The sequence below is a fragment of the Chiroxiphia lanceolata genome, chromosome 6 (genome assembly GCF_009829145.1).
Source record: "Chiroxiphia lanceolata isolate bChiLan1 chromosome 6, bChiLan1.pri, whole genome shotgun sequence".
Classification (NCBI taxonomy): Eukaryota; Metazoa; Chordata; class Aves; order Passeriformes; family Pipridae; genus Chiroxiphia; species Chiroxiphia lanceolata.
The window spans coordinates 18,737,413-18,751,654 of NC_045642.1; the positions used below are offsets into that span (position 1 = coordinate 18,737,413).

At 47.9% G+C, this 14,242-nt stretch overlaps 1 protein-coding gene across 2 annotated transcripts in view; it reads left to right on the forward strand.

The window, feature by feature from the left end:
- SLC25A22 (solute carrier family 25 member 22) overlaps positions 1 to 14,242 on the forward strand; it is a 50,471-nt gene that overhangs the window by 24,950 nt on the left and 11,279 nt on the right. For both annotated transcript variants that reach the window (XM_032692358.1, XM_032692359.1), the window contains exons 3-5: positions 2,514 to 2,639; positions 5,768 to 5,823; positions 11,880 to 11,970. In XM_032692358.1, the coding sequence (XP_032548249.1) occupies positions 2,514 to 2,639; positions 5,768 to 5,823; positions 11,880 to 11,970 (273 nt within the window). The remainder of the gene's footprint in view (positions 1 to 2,513; positions 2,640 to 5,767; positions 5,824 to 11,879; positions 11,971 to 14,242) is intronic.

Below are 14,242 nucleotides of genomic sequence, written 5' to 3' on the forward strand. Positions count from 1 at the left end.
TGATCATCTCCAGTCTAGGTGACCACCTGTCTGCAGCAATCACAGGCAGCCAAGCCAAGGAAATCTGTTTAAGCTTAGAGTGTCTACCAAACACCTCTCTCCTTGCAGCAGGCATCTCTCACTCCTTAGTAGAACAAGACTGATAGCAAAAGACTAATATCAACAGCAGAGGTTTGATTCAAGGTGAGATCAAGGGCATTGTATTTCAGTGCATGTGGAACTTAGTGTCTCGCCAGATACTGCCCCATAGTCCATCCGTACTAGTCTCCCTCTGCAGTGTGCATGGGGGAACCTGGATAGTTGGATTCAGGTGTGATGGTGTGGTTGAGCAAGGGTTTCTCCTGCACAGACACAGGGAGAGGCCCTCTGCAGTGCACGTTACCTAAATTTTTGGCTTGCCCAGGCATATCAGACTATTCCCCTTTATTGCTGGGGTCTATGCTGAAACTGGGCAGTCTCTTGCACTTATAACAGCAGCAGGTAAGATCTTTGTGTCTGTGTCTCACTCCCACCTGATATAAACCCTGTGATGATTTCACTGTTAGAACAGGTTGAGAGAGGCCTGCCCTGGGTGTTTCAGGGACACTGAGAGAAGTGATGACAGTGCTGAGGATGGAAAGGGGCACTCGCTGTGCCTCACACTCTGTGACCTGCCAGCAGTGACTTCAGAGCTGAATCTGGGGAGACTGAGGTGATCCTGTCTTGAAATACCTTCCTTCTCAATGGTGCCTCTATCTTGTCATGCTTTTATCTGGTCTCTAACCTCCTTTTTCAGGGTGACTGTGGGTTAAATAAGGAGGGCTCCATGATGTGAAGCTTACTGTTTGAAATTGTCCCATGTCCTGAGAACAAGTTGAGCGTAGGAGTTTGCAGGCAAATCTTTTCCCTTCTCAGAGTGTGGCGCAAAGATCCCTGAGGCGACAGAATCTCGAGATGGTGAGATCTTGCAACCTGGCCCTGCACTGAGCACATCCACTGATTTGGGCCTGCTTTCCTAACATACTGTGCTTGATTTAATCTCAACACTGTCTTGTTTGGAGCTGTGGGCTGAGCTCAGATCTGTCTGCCTGTCCTTGGCACTTCTTCTTCCAGCTGTGCCAGCCCTGGGGCTCAGTGTGCATTATATTGGTGCAGGTGTTGAGGAGGAAAGAGCTTTGGCTGCAGGACAGCAGAGGCTGAAAGAAAATTCCTGGGGTGTCAAGATCAAGCTTAGCACTAGTGGACAAAGACTTATATTTTTTTTCCCACCCCTCTTTTGTCTGCTTCCCTCAGGGAGACCTCAAGTTGAAACCTTGAGGCTCCATATCCTGCCTTTTCCTCAGGCATGGCCACTTATTGATCCTCTGTGCAATTGCCCCTTGATGCAGAGTGCTCTGCAGTGCTGTTGGGGGGTAACTTGTTTTCAAGGCTTCACCCCACCATGCCATGGCCAGCTTCACCAATGCTGGGTAATGCAGTCTGTCCCCCCATCCAGAGCAGCACATCACTGTCATGAAAGGCAGCGTTCCTGTTCCCCCTGTGGGAGGACTAGGCCTGGCTGGCTCAGTCAGCTGCAATCTAGGACTGCTGTCAGCCCTCAGTTTAATATCCAACACATCCTGTGTTCAGGGAGCCATATCTTATGCTTTATTGGAGGGAGCTGACTCAAACACGCTTCCTTTGTCTCTGCGTGCAGTGGTTTATTGAGCATATAAGTGCAGGACATTTTTCTTAATTGAATTTGCTGGGAACTCATGTTTAGCTGATCTGGCTTTCACTCAGTGCCACTTGCAAGAATTCCCCGTGGGAGCACAAGGGCGAGTGGAAAAAGCCCCGCGTTTTGGAAGCACATGCAGCCAGCCAGGTTTTGATTTCCCCAAGAGGTATGAGCTCACGTCTCCACATCTGCGGCCGTGCAGGCTGCCAGTCCAGCGGTTTTGCGAGGCTACTGCTTTGTGTGTGTTCCCCTCGCCCTGGGCGGTGGGTCTGGAAACAGTTTCCCGTGGTTGCAGCCGTCTGCTCCTTGGCTGCCAGCTGGGCGCTTCTGCCGGGCTCGTTCCCACATGATGGTAGCAGCTGACGTGTCATGAACCTCTCATTAGCTTCGTATCTGATTGTGGTGCAGGAAAGCATTTGTCAGTAAACCTGCTGGCTCAGATGCCGTCCGGCCCTAACGTGGTAGATGGTCCAACACTCTGTCTTTTCTCCTCTTGGGACAACAGAAACCCTTGGGTCCTGGCGAACGGGGTTTTTCCTTGCTCTTAGCAGTGTGTGGGCTAGCTGTTTGGCTCCGCTCCACTCAGCAGTGGTTGTTCCTGATGGTATGTGCTGCTTTCCCCACCTGCCCTGTTTATACAGCGGGAGCCAAGCTTTGCCTTGGGGCAGAGCTCCCTTCGTGCCGGGGAGGGACAGCCTTTTCTCACAGTAATGTATTAACTCTGGTCATGCAAAAGAGCTCAGTTCTTTCCTCTTTCCCTTCCCTGGTGTTACCCAGTGCTAAGACATCTGTTTCTGTCTATCTCATCCTCTTACAGTCTACCTGCCAAGCTGATCAATGGAGGGATAGCTGGGCTGATTGGGGTCACCTGTGTATTTCCCATTGACCTGGCAAAAACTCGCCTGCAGAACCAGCAGAATGGCCAGCGGATGTACACCAGCTTGTGAGTACCACCTGCATGGGCAACATCCCTTGGGGCTTTTGGCAGGGAATCCTTCCTCTTTTTTACCTCTTTCAGGTGAGTTCAGCATTTCTAGGAACTGGACTGTCCTCAGGAAAGCCAGGGGACAATCCTGAAGCAAGCTGTGCTTGAGGAGATAATCCAAATAGAGCAGCTATTGAGGCTGCTCAGCCGAGCAGATGAGATCTCTGCAGAGGGCACACCTGTTTGAATTCCTTGCTTGGGAGCAGAGTGTTCACTGCTGTCAGAGCTCAGGACCAAACCACAGGGAATCCCGTTCGATTCTCTGCTGAGCCGCAGTCAGGCGCATGAGGGAATTTCTGCCTGTCCTGTGTTTCCATCACTCTGGTATTGGAGATCCTTCCTTTGCTGTGTCAGTTTTGAAAAGACAAAGCAGTCACCCATTCCCAGTCTAGACCGCTGTGTGCGGACCTTTTGAAGGATCACAGGTTGACACATGCTGTGGTTACCCCAGCAGTCCTGTGTCCAAAAAAACCCCAAGTGCTTCAGGCTGTAGGAAAAGAAGGCATGAGTATATCCAGCCCACTGAATTCCCCTGGAGTTTGTGTTGGACTCATAGGGCTGTGTGTCTGCTGTGGTAATGCATACCACACAGCACAAGATGCTTCATCCTAGGAACCAGACACAGGCCTTAGTTTTCCAAAAGTACTGCTGTCATTGAGGGGGAAGAAGGGACTGGTATGGGACTGATGAGGTCTGTCCTGTCTCCCTTCCACTTTGTTTAGAATTTGAGGCAGAGTGGGGATAGGAAGAAAATGCTCTGTATGTTGATGGGTTTAGTCTCTGTGCCTCCTTGCTCTAACTGATGACATGTAATGATGCATAAGCTTAGGCTGTAGGCTCTGGTGCTTCCCTTGACAGTTCCCATGCTCTCTGCTCCCTGCACTGTTTGTGTGCCCAGGTTTGTTGGCAGGATGCAGCTTCCCATCTTACCTTGCCTCTCCTTTTGGTTGTGTTCTGCTCCTGCTGCAGATTGCATCTCCTCCCTGAGGATCACTTATTCCCCTGATCTTACAGGTGTCAGCAAGAGGAGTAGGGACAGGATGGAGAACTTGTAGGCTCCCCTTGGGACTGCATGCCACGATGCCTTGTCCCTGGAGGGAAGCTCAGTAGGAGAGAGGCTTTTATTCTCCAGCAATTGAGCACAGGTCTGCTCCATAGCCAGGAATTGCTGTGTGATGAGGCGCTGTTAAGGAATACATAGGATTTACCCTGTATATTTGAGCTGGCTCCTTCTAAGAAGGGGAAAGGATGAGCTTTCCTAACAAAGGCTGCCCAGTTACAGAGGCTTATTTTTCTGAAAATACTGTGTACCCATCAATACCAGATCTCAAAGGTGTCTGCTGAACACCCAAGAAGGCAGCTAGTTCATTAAGAATTTTGCTGTCTTACTTTAAGATAGCATACCTTGCTTCTGCTCAGCTCAGGAGACTTTTAGTATCAGGGCAGCCTTTCACTTGAAAGAGCCAAAGACGCTTTGGAGCAGTTCTGAGGGCTGGAGATAGCTGGGATTTTGGGCTGTCCTGCCCCAGGTATGTTATGTATCATTTTAGTTGGCTATTGGCTCCCTTTTCCAGGAAGAGAAAAGAGCTGGGCATGGCCTTGCTTGCATCTTGTTCTGCTGCAGCTTGAGGGGCTGGAAGTGACATGCAAGCATGGTGAGGCAGCAGGGCTTCATGAGCGTGATGGGGAACAGCTCTTCCCAATCCCCTCCCAGCCACAGCTTGTCCAAAGCAGCACCACTGGCTCAAGGAAAAATGCCTTGTCTCCAGCACTGCAGTGGAAGAACTTGATGGGAGGGATAGGAGAAAGGTGCACTGAGATTTCTGGGGCTTGCAAATGTGTTGAAGGAGCTGCTCCAAAGGAGGAGATAGGTGTGTGCAAGCTGCAGGAGCTAGGGTGGAGTGTGTGAAAGATGGGATCCCAAAGGATGTGGAGAGTCCCAGCAGAGAGGGGCAACTCATTGCTGTGACTGGCAGCAATGCAGGATGGGCTCTTCACAAATAATGTGGGGTACCCTAGAACAGTCTTGACCCAGGTAGGGACATAACACTGTCAAGGGAACTGTGTATTTCCTCCTTTTCCACCTCAGCACTACTACAGAGCAGAGATGAAGTTTACTCCTTGTGTTGGCAGATCTCTTAAAAATGAATTCTTGTTTTCATCAGCCACACTTCCCTTATTACTGCTTAAAAGAGCCTTTTGGTTCTTAAATTATGTATACATGCATGCATTTGTACCTCTCTCTTCCCCTATGGCCATAGAAGTACCTGTCCCTTCCCAAACACCCTAAAGCCACCTTCAGCCAACATCCAGGCTTTGTGCATCTGTGGTTTGGAGAGGGAAAACTACCAGGGGATCTGTGCTGCCTTCTTGAACTGCACCTTTGGATTTGCTAGGTGTATGTCTGTGCCTTCAAAAGCCTTTGTGCCATTCCAGCACTTTGCATAGTTTTCCCATTTGCAGTAAATATATTTGCAACAAGGAAGGTGCCAGTTTTCCCCTTGGAGCACGGCACCCTGCCACGCTCTTCCCAGGGCAAGAGCCTGAGTGCTGGCTGCCTGCTCTGGGACCTGATGTGTTAAAAGTAAATGCTTTAATCTGTGTGGGAGGCCACAGATGACTGAGTGCTCAGGTCATCTAGTGTTTGTGTGTGTGCCTTGTGTCAAATTTCATGGACTAAGTCAAACAAGCCAGCATGGAGGGTTTTGGCCCCCCTTATTTCCCTTCCAGAGCTGGATTTAAAAATGCATACATGGGGATCTGCTTGTTAGAGTATCTCATGCGCGTTTGCCACAGGGGACCCTGGATAAACAGCCCTCGCAGTGACACTCTTCCCTTTTGTGTTTCTAGAAAGCAGACAGCGCGTGCAGGGTGAGCCGGGGGTTTCAAAGCCCCTGTGAATTAGGGGTTGAAATTGGACTCAGGCCTCAACAATGGCACATTCAGAGGCTGACGCAGTTTCCATCTCAGCTCAGGGTTTTGCTGACAGAATGCAAATGGAAACCACTCCAAGAAATTTGCTTTGTTTTTCTCTGTTCTCACCCACCTTTGAGCTCCTGTGGTTCATCTCTCTGTTTTGTTTGCAGGTCTGACTGCCTCATTAAAACAATTCGGTCGGAAGGCTACTTTGGCATGTACCGAGGTAAGTAAAGCTGAGTCAGGCACAGCAGAGCTTTTGCGTTGGAAGCACTGGTGCGTAAGTGGGAGGAAAAGCTCTGTTCTCTGGCATATAAAGCAATAACCTAGCAGTATCCTAAGAGGTTGAACATTGCAGCTGTTTCTGAAAATAACCTCCTCCATGCAGTTGTCTGCTCAGCTATCCATCATTGAGGGCTTGAGTCCTCCCCGTGGTGTTAAACCTTACCATTTACTGATGGTCATCTGTACTAGCAGTTTAAGTGAAGCTGCTGGACTTTGTTTCAGGACTCTTATGTGTTTGTTTCCCAGCTTGGGCACGGTAACTTTTGCCAGAGGAGCAGTAGCAAATCAACTCTTGAAGTATCTTATTTTGCGGTTGATGATTAAGTTTATGTCAAAGCCCACCACCAACATGGTCAGGCCTGATGTCTCTCAAGCATGCTGAAGTGCTTTGTTCAAGTAATAAGACAAGCAGCAATTAAAACAAAAATTAAAAATAACCTGCCCCCAGAAAAGAACTCCCTTGAGGTGGTAAGAAAATCAGAGGTTGGCTCACAGTGGAGCTTCAGCTGTTTGGTCATTGTGTGTTGACTGTGGGGGGAAGTGGCAGGTCCACGAAGCCCCTGGAGAGACTGGAGCCCCTGGAGCTTGAGAAGTTTGAAATATTGGATAGTGTTAGGCCTTTCCTATGAGAACAGTGAGGCTAATTAAATGTTTCCATGGACACAGCCTTGAGTTTTAGGGAGTTAGCTAGAAAAGGATAACAGTGCAAGGACAAAGCTGTTGACTGTGTGCAGGTGTTAAATTCCTAAGTGTTTTTGCAAAAATACATTTACATTATGTGTGTGGGAAAGTAGGGGCCATCTAGCTCAATAAAACCTACCTGCTGCTCTGAGGCAGCAGACACCCCTTGTCTCATCTTTCTTCGTGTGTGTGTGTGTCTTCTTTCTTCACGGACCAAAACCTAATGACAGATATCCCACAACAGTTGACCTGCTGGAAATTTCCTGTCTCCTTGACTTAGGCTGTCTGTTGCAGCAGCGAGTTCCTTGCTGATATTATACCTTTTATAGTTTAAACACAAAATCCGTGGAAGTTTATAAAGCTTTTGAGGAGATTTTGAGGAGAGCAGGCCAAATTCTGGCTTTTATTTGTAGCAGAGGAAAATATGGAGTACCTTCTTGACTCTCAGCGCAATCCAACTGGCTTAGTTGGCACTGAGGTCTGGTTCATTTTATATACTGATAGTCAATTGCCTTTGTATGCAGTTTTTATCTGAGGTGCTCAGATAGCATTCTTTGTGGCACTCATTCACTGATAAAGCCTGATTAAAGTACTACTATAATTGAGTCCTTGCTCTTTGTCTTTCCAAGCGGAAGTCTGGAGGTGCTGGCGCCTTGCTCTTGGCATGTGTAGCGTCTCCTGCTGCTTCTTCTAAAGCTCCTAAGGAAACACAGACACTGTGGCTGGCTGGCCTGGGAGCAGGCACTGGCTGCTCAGGCAGCACCTCTTGCCAAGCTTGCTGGTGGGCGTTTCAGGGGAGTGTGGTGGATGATGAGGATGGATTGGCTGCTTTGCCTGAGCTTTCCTGGGATCAGGCAACAAGACAAATAACCCTGAGGAACCCTGGCAAGCTCCATCTTCAGTGCTAGCAGTGACGCCTTCCCCTTTGATTTTTTCCAGAAGCTGGCTGCTTCTGTGTTCCTAGCCAGGAATGGAGCCTGCATTAACTTTGGTTGTAAATATGCAGTGGCAGGCTGCTTGGTGGGGAGCAGAAGGATGAAGCTGTTCAGGGAAACCTACAGGAGAGACTGTAGGACCCATCAGGGCTTTTGGGAGAGACAGCTGAGTTCTGTAAGGCATAGGGTGGTGGAGGGGATGTGCATCACCAGGCCACTTGTCACTCCCAAGCAGAAATCTCAAAGGGTGCAGAGGGTTTTGTGTACCTCTTGCTTTTTCCAGCTATAATGAGTCTGGTCAGCTTGGTCCATGTCCCTATGTCTGTTCCCTGGACTGGATAGTGACTTGAATTTACTTTTCACCTCTGACTATTAAATGGGGAGCTGGTCGGAGAGGGCTTTTCTGAATGGCTCCTGTTCCTTCCAGAAATTCATAGTATTTTGGCATGGTCAAGGTGCGAAGGTGAGTCCCGTGCCTCAGTTCTGTGAGCTGACATTAGAAGCCCTTCCCTCACTCTCAGGGAGAGGGTTGGTGGGTAAAGTACATCCCAGATTCATGAAGAATGTGTGAGTGCTTTTCTGGAAAGAAAATAAAGAGATGTCTCAGCCTTGTGGACAGGGAAATATGGAAATCAGATGGTGGGATTGGTTCCTGCTCCCTCCATCTGTCCCAGTTCCCCAGCAGAATTTGCTGAATGACTCATGAGCTCTTATTTGTAGCCTTTAAGCTGAAATTGGGAGGATTATATGTTAATATGCTAAAGTGGCAGCTGCTGTTCCCCATGGAGAAGTCACAAGCACATCGGTTGTCCCTGCAGATCACTTGGCCTCAGTTGGAGGACAGAAGGGGTCTGTTTGGGTACAGCCATTCCCACTGTGTGACTTCAGGGCTCCTTCATATGCAATTCAAAACTCCACAGTATGGACAGGAAAAAGGCTTGAGCTTGCAGGATGCTTTTCTGCAGAACACCTCTTAAGGGGTGTGTGTGGGCAGACAGTCCTTGCTTTGAATGAGCGGTCCATAGCAAACTGTGTGATGTATAAGACAATCCCAACATTTCTCTCAAGTTCTTGGATTTGTTTGGGGTAGGAAGAAGAGGTTTTTTCCCTTATGTTTTTTTCCATAACATCTAGGTAGCAGCAGTGCCTTAAAGCTGAGTGGAGCTGTCTAGCCCTGTCTGTGCTCAGGGAATGATGGTGTGCTGCCTTCAGACGTGATGCTGAGCGAATGAATCCATAGTGCCTGTGGGCTCCTGGACCCCATGGGCATCAGTGGTAGGGGACCTTGGAGAGATTCTCTCTCGGCTCTCTGCTATAGTCCATCCAGAAGCCATCTAAAAATCCCAGCACATGTCACACTGGGTAATCCCACTGGTGTTTGAAGACCAACTGTTTAGCCGTGCTGGCAGGAGCTGAAGGCCTAGATCAGGCTGGGGAAGTGCCCTCTGCTGTTGATGACATTTGGAGGGTAGCTGCAGTTTAGCTGCAGTCGTGTGGCAGCCTTCCCTGGCCTCTGCTAATAATATCTCCCACGTGTCCCAGTGCCACACTGGGGATGACTCAGTCCCCCTGTTATGTAGGTTGCTGGTGGTGTGTAAGGGCTTCTGTAGAAATGTGTTTTAATAACAAAACCCAAAGCTCAGTGAGAAGGCGGCACTTAGAAGTTCAGTTGGCAAACAACTGGTTTTGCCCCTAGTTGATTTTGTTCTTTGTTACTTGTTCTCAAAATGGTTTTTAATGATTGCTGTTTATTTTTCCATGCTGTTTGTCTGTCTTTGCTTCTGGTACATGTAGCATTGCCTATAGGCCAAGGTTGGCTTTAATTAGGGAAATACTCATTGATGTGGGTATAATTGAAGAGCTTTGAGATTTTGTAAAAAGATAGAAAACGCTGTGGAAAGTATACAGCCAGCAGCTGAAGTATCTAATTTCTCCTCCTCAGTGAATTGAAGCTGTTATGGATTATTGAGGACAGGGATTATGCATTCTCTGCTAAGCAGCTTTACTGAAAATATCAAAGATGTAGTAGAAAACCCAGGTTCATTAACTTTTTTTCTGTATATTGCGTGTTTTTACCCTCTGCTTTATTTGCAATTGAAGGAGAAATTTCTGGAGAAAAATTTCTGGAGAAAGCCTCCTGGTTCCTGGAGGAGGTCAGCACGTGGAAATGTACTTCTTGAGTGCCTTTCTCGCTTGATGGTTTGGAGTTTTTCTTTCTTTCAGTGAACCCTTTGCACTGGTGTTAGAGTAGCTGGTTTATGCTTTTTCCTTTCTCTCCTTGTTTTTCCAAGGAAATAGTTGTTCATGCTGCATGTGTACAGGTGTTGTACTTTTTAGCCATTGAGAGTGGGGCTGAAGTTATCTCCAACTTGGCGTTTGAGGAAACACTTCATGGGTAGCCACTTCCACTTAAAAATTAGGCTCTGTGGATTTGGTTTGTAGATCCTGATATGATTGACATTAAAAGATGGAGGTAGAGCATGAGGGTCATGACTGTGAGGCTTCTTATCACATGCAAGAGCCATGGTGGGGGGGACACGATGGTATAGGAAGAACATCGAGCTGAAGCAGTGCAATCACTGGTGCACTAAAAAGTTTGCAAAAACCCAGGAGTGTGTGAGTGCTGCCCTGCTCCCTGCTAGTTAATTTGTCTCGTGTAAAAGATAATGGCATTTGTTGGATGTCATGGCCAGTGTGGAATGAATGCATTGGCTTAGCTTGCTACAAGGTAGCATTATGCTGTGTTTTCTGCAAAATCTACACATGGGAGTTGAAAGGGGGAAGATGTGTTGGGCTGCCCAGCCCCCTGCAGCAAAATCTCTCACTTTTCATGCTGCAATTTCCTGCATGGTGGAGATGTGTCTTCTGAGCAGAGGATGCAGAGCCAAGGATTCTTGTGTTCTGGTCCCAGTTGTAGCGGTCCCAGGAGTCTCAGTTGCGATTTAGCTTCCTAATCTTAGGAAAGTCCCCCTAAACCTTTGTCTTTCCATTTTTGGAGAGAGGAGAGTCCATCCTGAGGAACTGATTGAGTTGCCTTTCTTCAGGTGTGTTGAACCCTTACAGCTCTTGTCAACTTGTATTCAAAGGTCCTGAAAATGAACCACATTAGCTCTTTGGAGCCTAGTGGGGGTGCAGGACTGTCTGGCTGGTTCTCTTTGGAAAATGAATCTTTGGGACAAGTTGTTTAAATCTTAACTGCAAGCATAAATGCCTGTATTTGTGGTTGTTCTTGCAAAGGTGTTCATAGGCCATTAGCAAGTCTCAACTGTAACTACATCGAAGGGCTTGGAGCTCCATATGCTTCAGTGCAGGCAGGGAGACCTTGAGGTTATCCACTGGAGGACTTTTTGAGCCGTAAGATTTAAATGGAGGAGAATATTCTGGAGTGCTAATGTAATAGTGCAAAACCCAGTATACTGGGAAGGGACTGGCCCTTCCCTCACCCCATTTTCCCCAGGGCAGCTTGGAAGCTGCCTCCCAGCCACTGTGTTGCACTAATACCAGTGTTCATGGCCCAGAGCAGCCGGCCAGGCCACGCAGACGTTTCATTGTGGCAGGCACAATACAGGGATTTGCTGTTTGTTGCTCCTGACAAAAGGGGTGGTTACGGGGGGGGCAGGGGGGAGCCAAGGCTTGTTTACACCCCAGGTCCCCCAGCAAGCCTTGCCATGGAGGTCAAAGGGGAATTTCCGCAGGCTGCAGCTTGTGGTGGACAACAAGCTGCTTAAACAGTGGCTGTTCTGGGAGTGACACCAAGTGGCGATACACAGGGGAAGCCACTTTATTCTAAGGGTCTAGAGCTGGCTGACTTCAGTGCAGATGAACCAGATGACTTCAACCAGCTTCCAGGTCTTTCAGTGGCTCTGCCTTTTCTGGGCTGCCTGGTAAGCAAGCTGCTCTGGTGTTTTCTGGGGAGGCAGGGAGCAGGGATACTAGTGAGAAGGTAGGGCAGGGAGGCTTTTGCCTCTCAGCATCACAAAATATTTGTGAAGGAATTGAGACAAGTTATTAATCCAACTTGTACTCCTTCTTTGAAGGATTGATCTGCATCCTTCTGAATTTCTAGGGATGCACCCTTGGATGAGAGAAGAGGATGCATGTATGCATCGTGGGAGGAAGTAGTAAAGCTAAAGAAATTACAAAATACATATTGCAAATGGAGTAGAAATACATCTGGGGATATTTTCACAAAGCCAAGGTGTTGGGAGGAAGAAATCCTATTAATTTTCAGGGTTGTTTCTTATTTCTTAATCCATTTGGTGCACTGGGAGCTCTCTTTCATGTGTCATTGGTTTTGAGCAGAAGTTACGACACATTCCTGAAAAACCCAGTTAACAATTCCTTTATTCTCATTCTCCAATGGCCTTTTTTTCTTGCCCAGGGGCTGCAGTGAACCTGACTCTGGTGACCCCAGAAAAGGCTATCAAACTGGCAGCCAATGACTTCTTCCGGCATCACCTCTCCAAAGACGGGTGAGTAGGGAGTTGACCTTTTGCAGTCAACTTAAAAGACACCGGCTCTTGGAACACGTCTGTCGAGACGTCAGGGCAAAGGTGAAATGGGGTAGTGCAGTGGCTGAAATATGAGTTGACCTTGAACAGCTCAGCTGGTGATTACATTCAGGCTAAGGATGTAATGTCTAAAATGGGAAGCGTAAAGCACTCCACTGGATGACTGCTCTTTATTCAAGCTTCTAAAAATAGTCCAAGACTTAAGCCAAGGTTAGTAGATCCAGAATTTGTAGAGTAAATATTTGAGAGGAACCCAGTGGCACTGATCATTGCTCAAACAGCTGCTGGGAGGACCCTTGTCCTCAGCATCCTATTGGATGCTCTGATGCTCTTTCTTGCTCAAATAGATGGCAAGTCAAGTTCTGTAGACCCCAAACTTAAGCCCCCCTTTTCTCCTTTTTTATCTTGAAAACAGTTTTAGAGAGGTGGTGAATCTGAATTGACAAAGGGCACTTGCAGCATTACCCAGCCGCTGACCTGCATATAAATGCTGAAGGAATAAAATTATCTGTTCAGCTTGCAGGTGGAGGGTGGTTCATGTGAATTGAATATGAGTAAAAGATACAAGCTGAGCAGTTGAGAGGGGCTGGGCCCTGAATATTTAATGCCATTTTCACCAAAATATTTCCCTTGCAATTTGGAGAACAGTTGTATCTCCCTTCAGACAGAGACTTTTCTCCAGAGATAGAGAAGAACACTATTTCCAGTCTTCAAGTGACAGTAGCTGGAAAACAGCCTGCTTGGGATATGATCCCAGCTTTTCCCATTAGCACTTATGGGGTGGAGCCTCACTGAAAATGCAAAGCTCTGGCATGATTACTTGGCTTAACAACTTCCCAAAACATACCACATCAGTCTTGGCTGCTGCAGATCAGTGGCTCAACAGCTTCAGTGGAGATTGTGGACTGACACAGGTTGAGGATCTGTTTTTTTCATGTGCCTATTTTTTTTTTTGTTCTGGAGTCTTTTAAAGTATCAGCTAACATATGTCTATGTGACTCATCGGCTCGCAGCTCTTTGTGATTTTCTGTCTCTTCAAATAGTGTCTCTTCTGTGCTGTGCTCAGACTGGGGGAGGTGATGATGTCCTCATGGCTCCTCACCCCTGCCAAGCGGTGGGTCTGATCCGTGCAGCAGACAGCAGGGTGCACCTTAGTGTACTGCAGTAGACAGCAGCACAGCTCTACCACCGCCTACCAAGAGGAGGCTTAGTGGGTTGTACAGGCAGGACAACGGGGTGCCAAGCTACCACGTCTTGTACTACCACTAAGAGAATGGCCCATGGAAGAAATCAGATTGGCATTGCAACATATTTGGCGTTCTGTGAGAGCCATCACTGCTGTGATGTTTCAGCCATTAAAATGTGACATGCCTGTCAGTCGATGTCCTCCCCCATGAGAGGTAAAGACTTCCTCAGAGGACAAGTGTGCATGTCTGCCTCAGTGATGGGTCTAGCTTGGAGCAGGACTTTGGGTAAATGGGATGCAGCTGTTTCCACGAGCAGCTGAGGTCTTCACTCAGACCTCTTCCAGTTTCACTTTTGGGTTCTTGGCTGGTCCACACATGATGTGGATGATGGGCTGCACTTGATTCAGAATAAAGGAGCTAGGAAGTTTTTCCAAGAGTATGACACCCTGTTCTCCTAAGTCATATGTACGGCTGGGACTGGTACTACCATGAGCTGGGGCACTACTTGGGTAGTGGGGAGCCTTTTGTCTCAACACAGAGCATTTTTACTTCCTTTAGAGAAAACAGAGGTTGGGCCACAGTTAGGTGACAAGAGCTAGGCAGCATGTGGAGTCGGGGTCACTCATCTCATTCAACCACCATGGGGGGCTTGGATGAGTGAAAGCTGGTCAGCTCTGCTCATGAGGGTAGCCAGCTTGAGCTGGACAGAGAGGCAGAGCCTTGATACTGCTGTGGTAGATGGTTTAAGGTGTTTCTAACTAGAAATGTCACTCCAAGATGTGATGGGAAAGAAAATGCCTTGTAGTTTTTGACTGTGACTGGTATAGGCTATGAACATGGAAGTTCCAGTGCATTCTGTCATCTTTCTTAGTGCATAGGGGGTAGAGGGTGATGGATAAGGCCATGACATTACCGGTGATGCTGAGGGCCCTTAGAAATTGCAGAGCAGCTGCTTACCATGGGGTCCCTTTCCTCTGTGTTAAGGAAATCCAAGGCCTGGGGCTGGAGTATGTAACCTGCTGGAGGAGTTGTGCCTGGCCATGCTG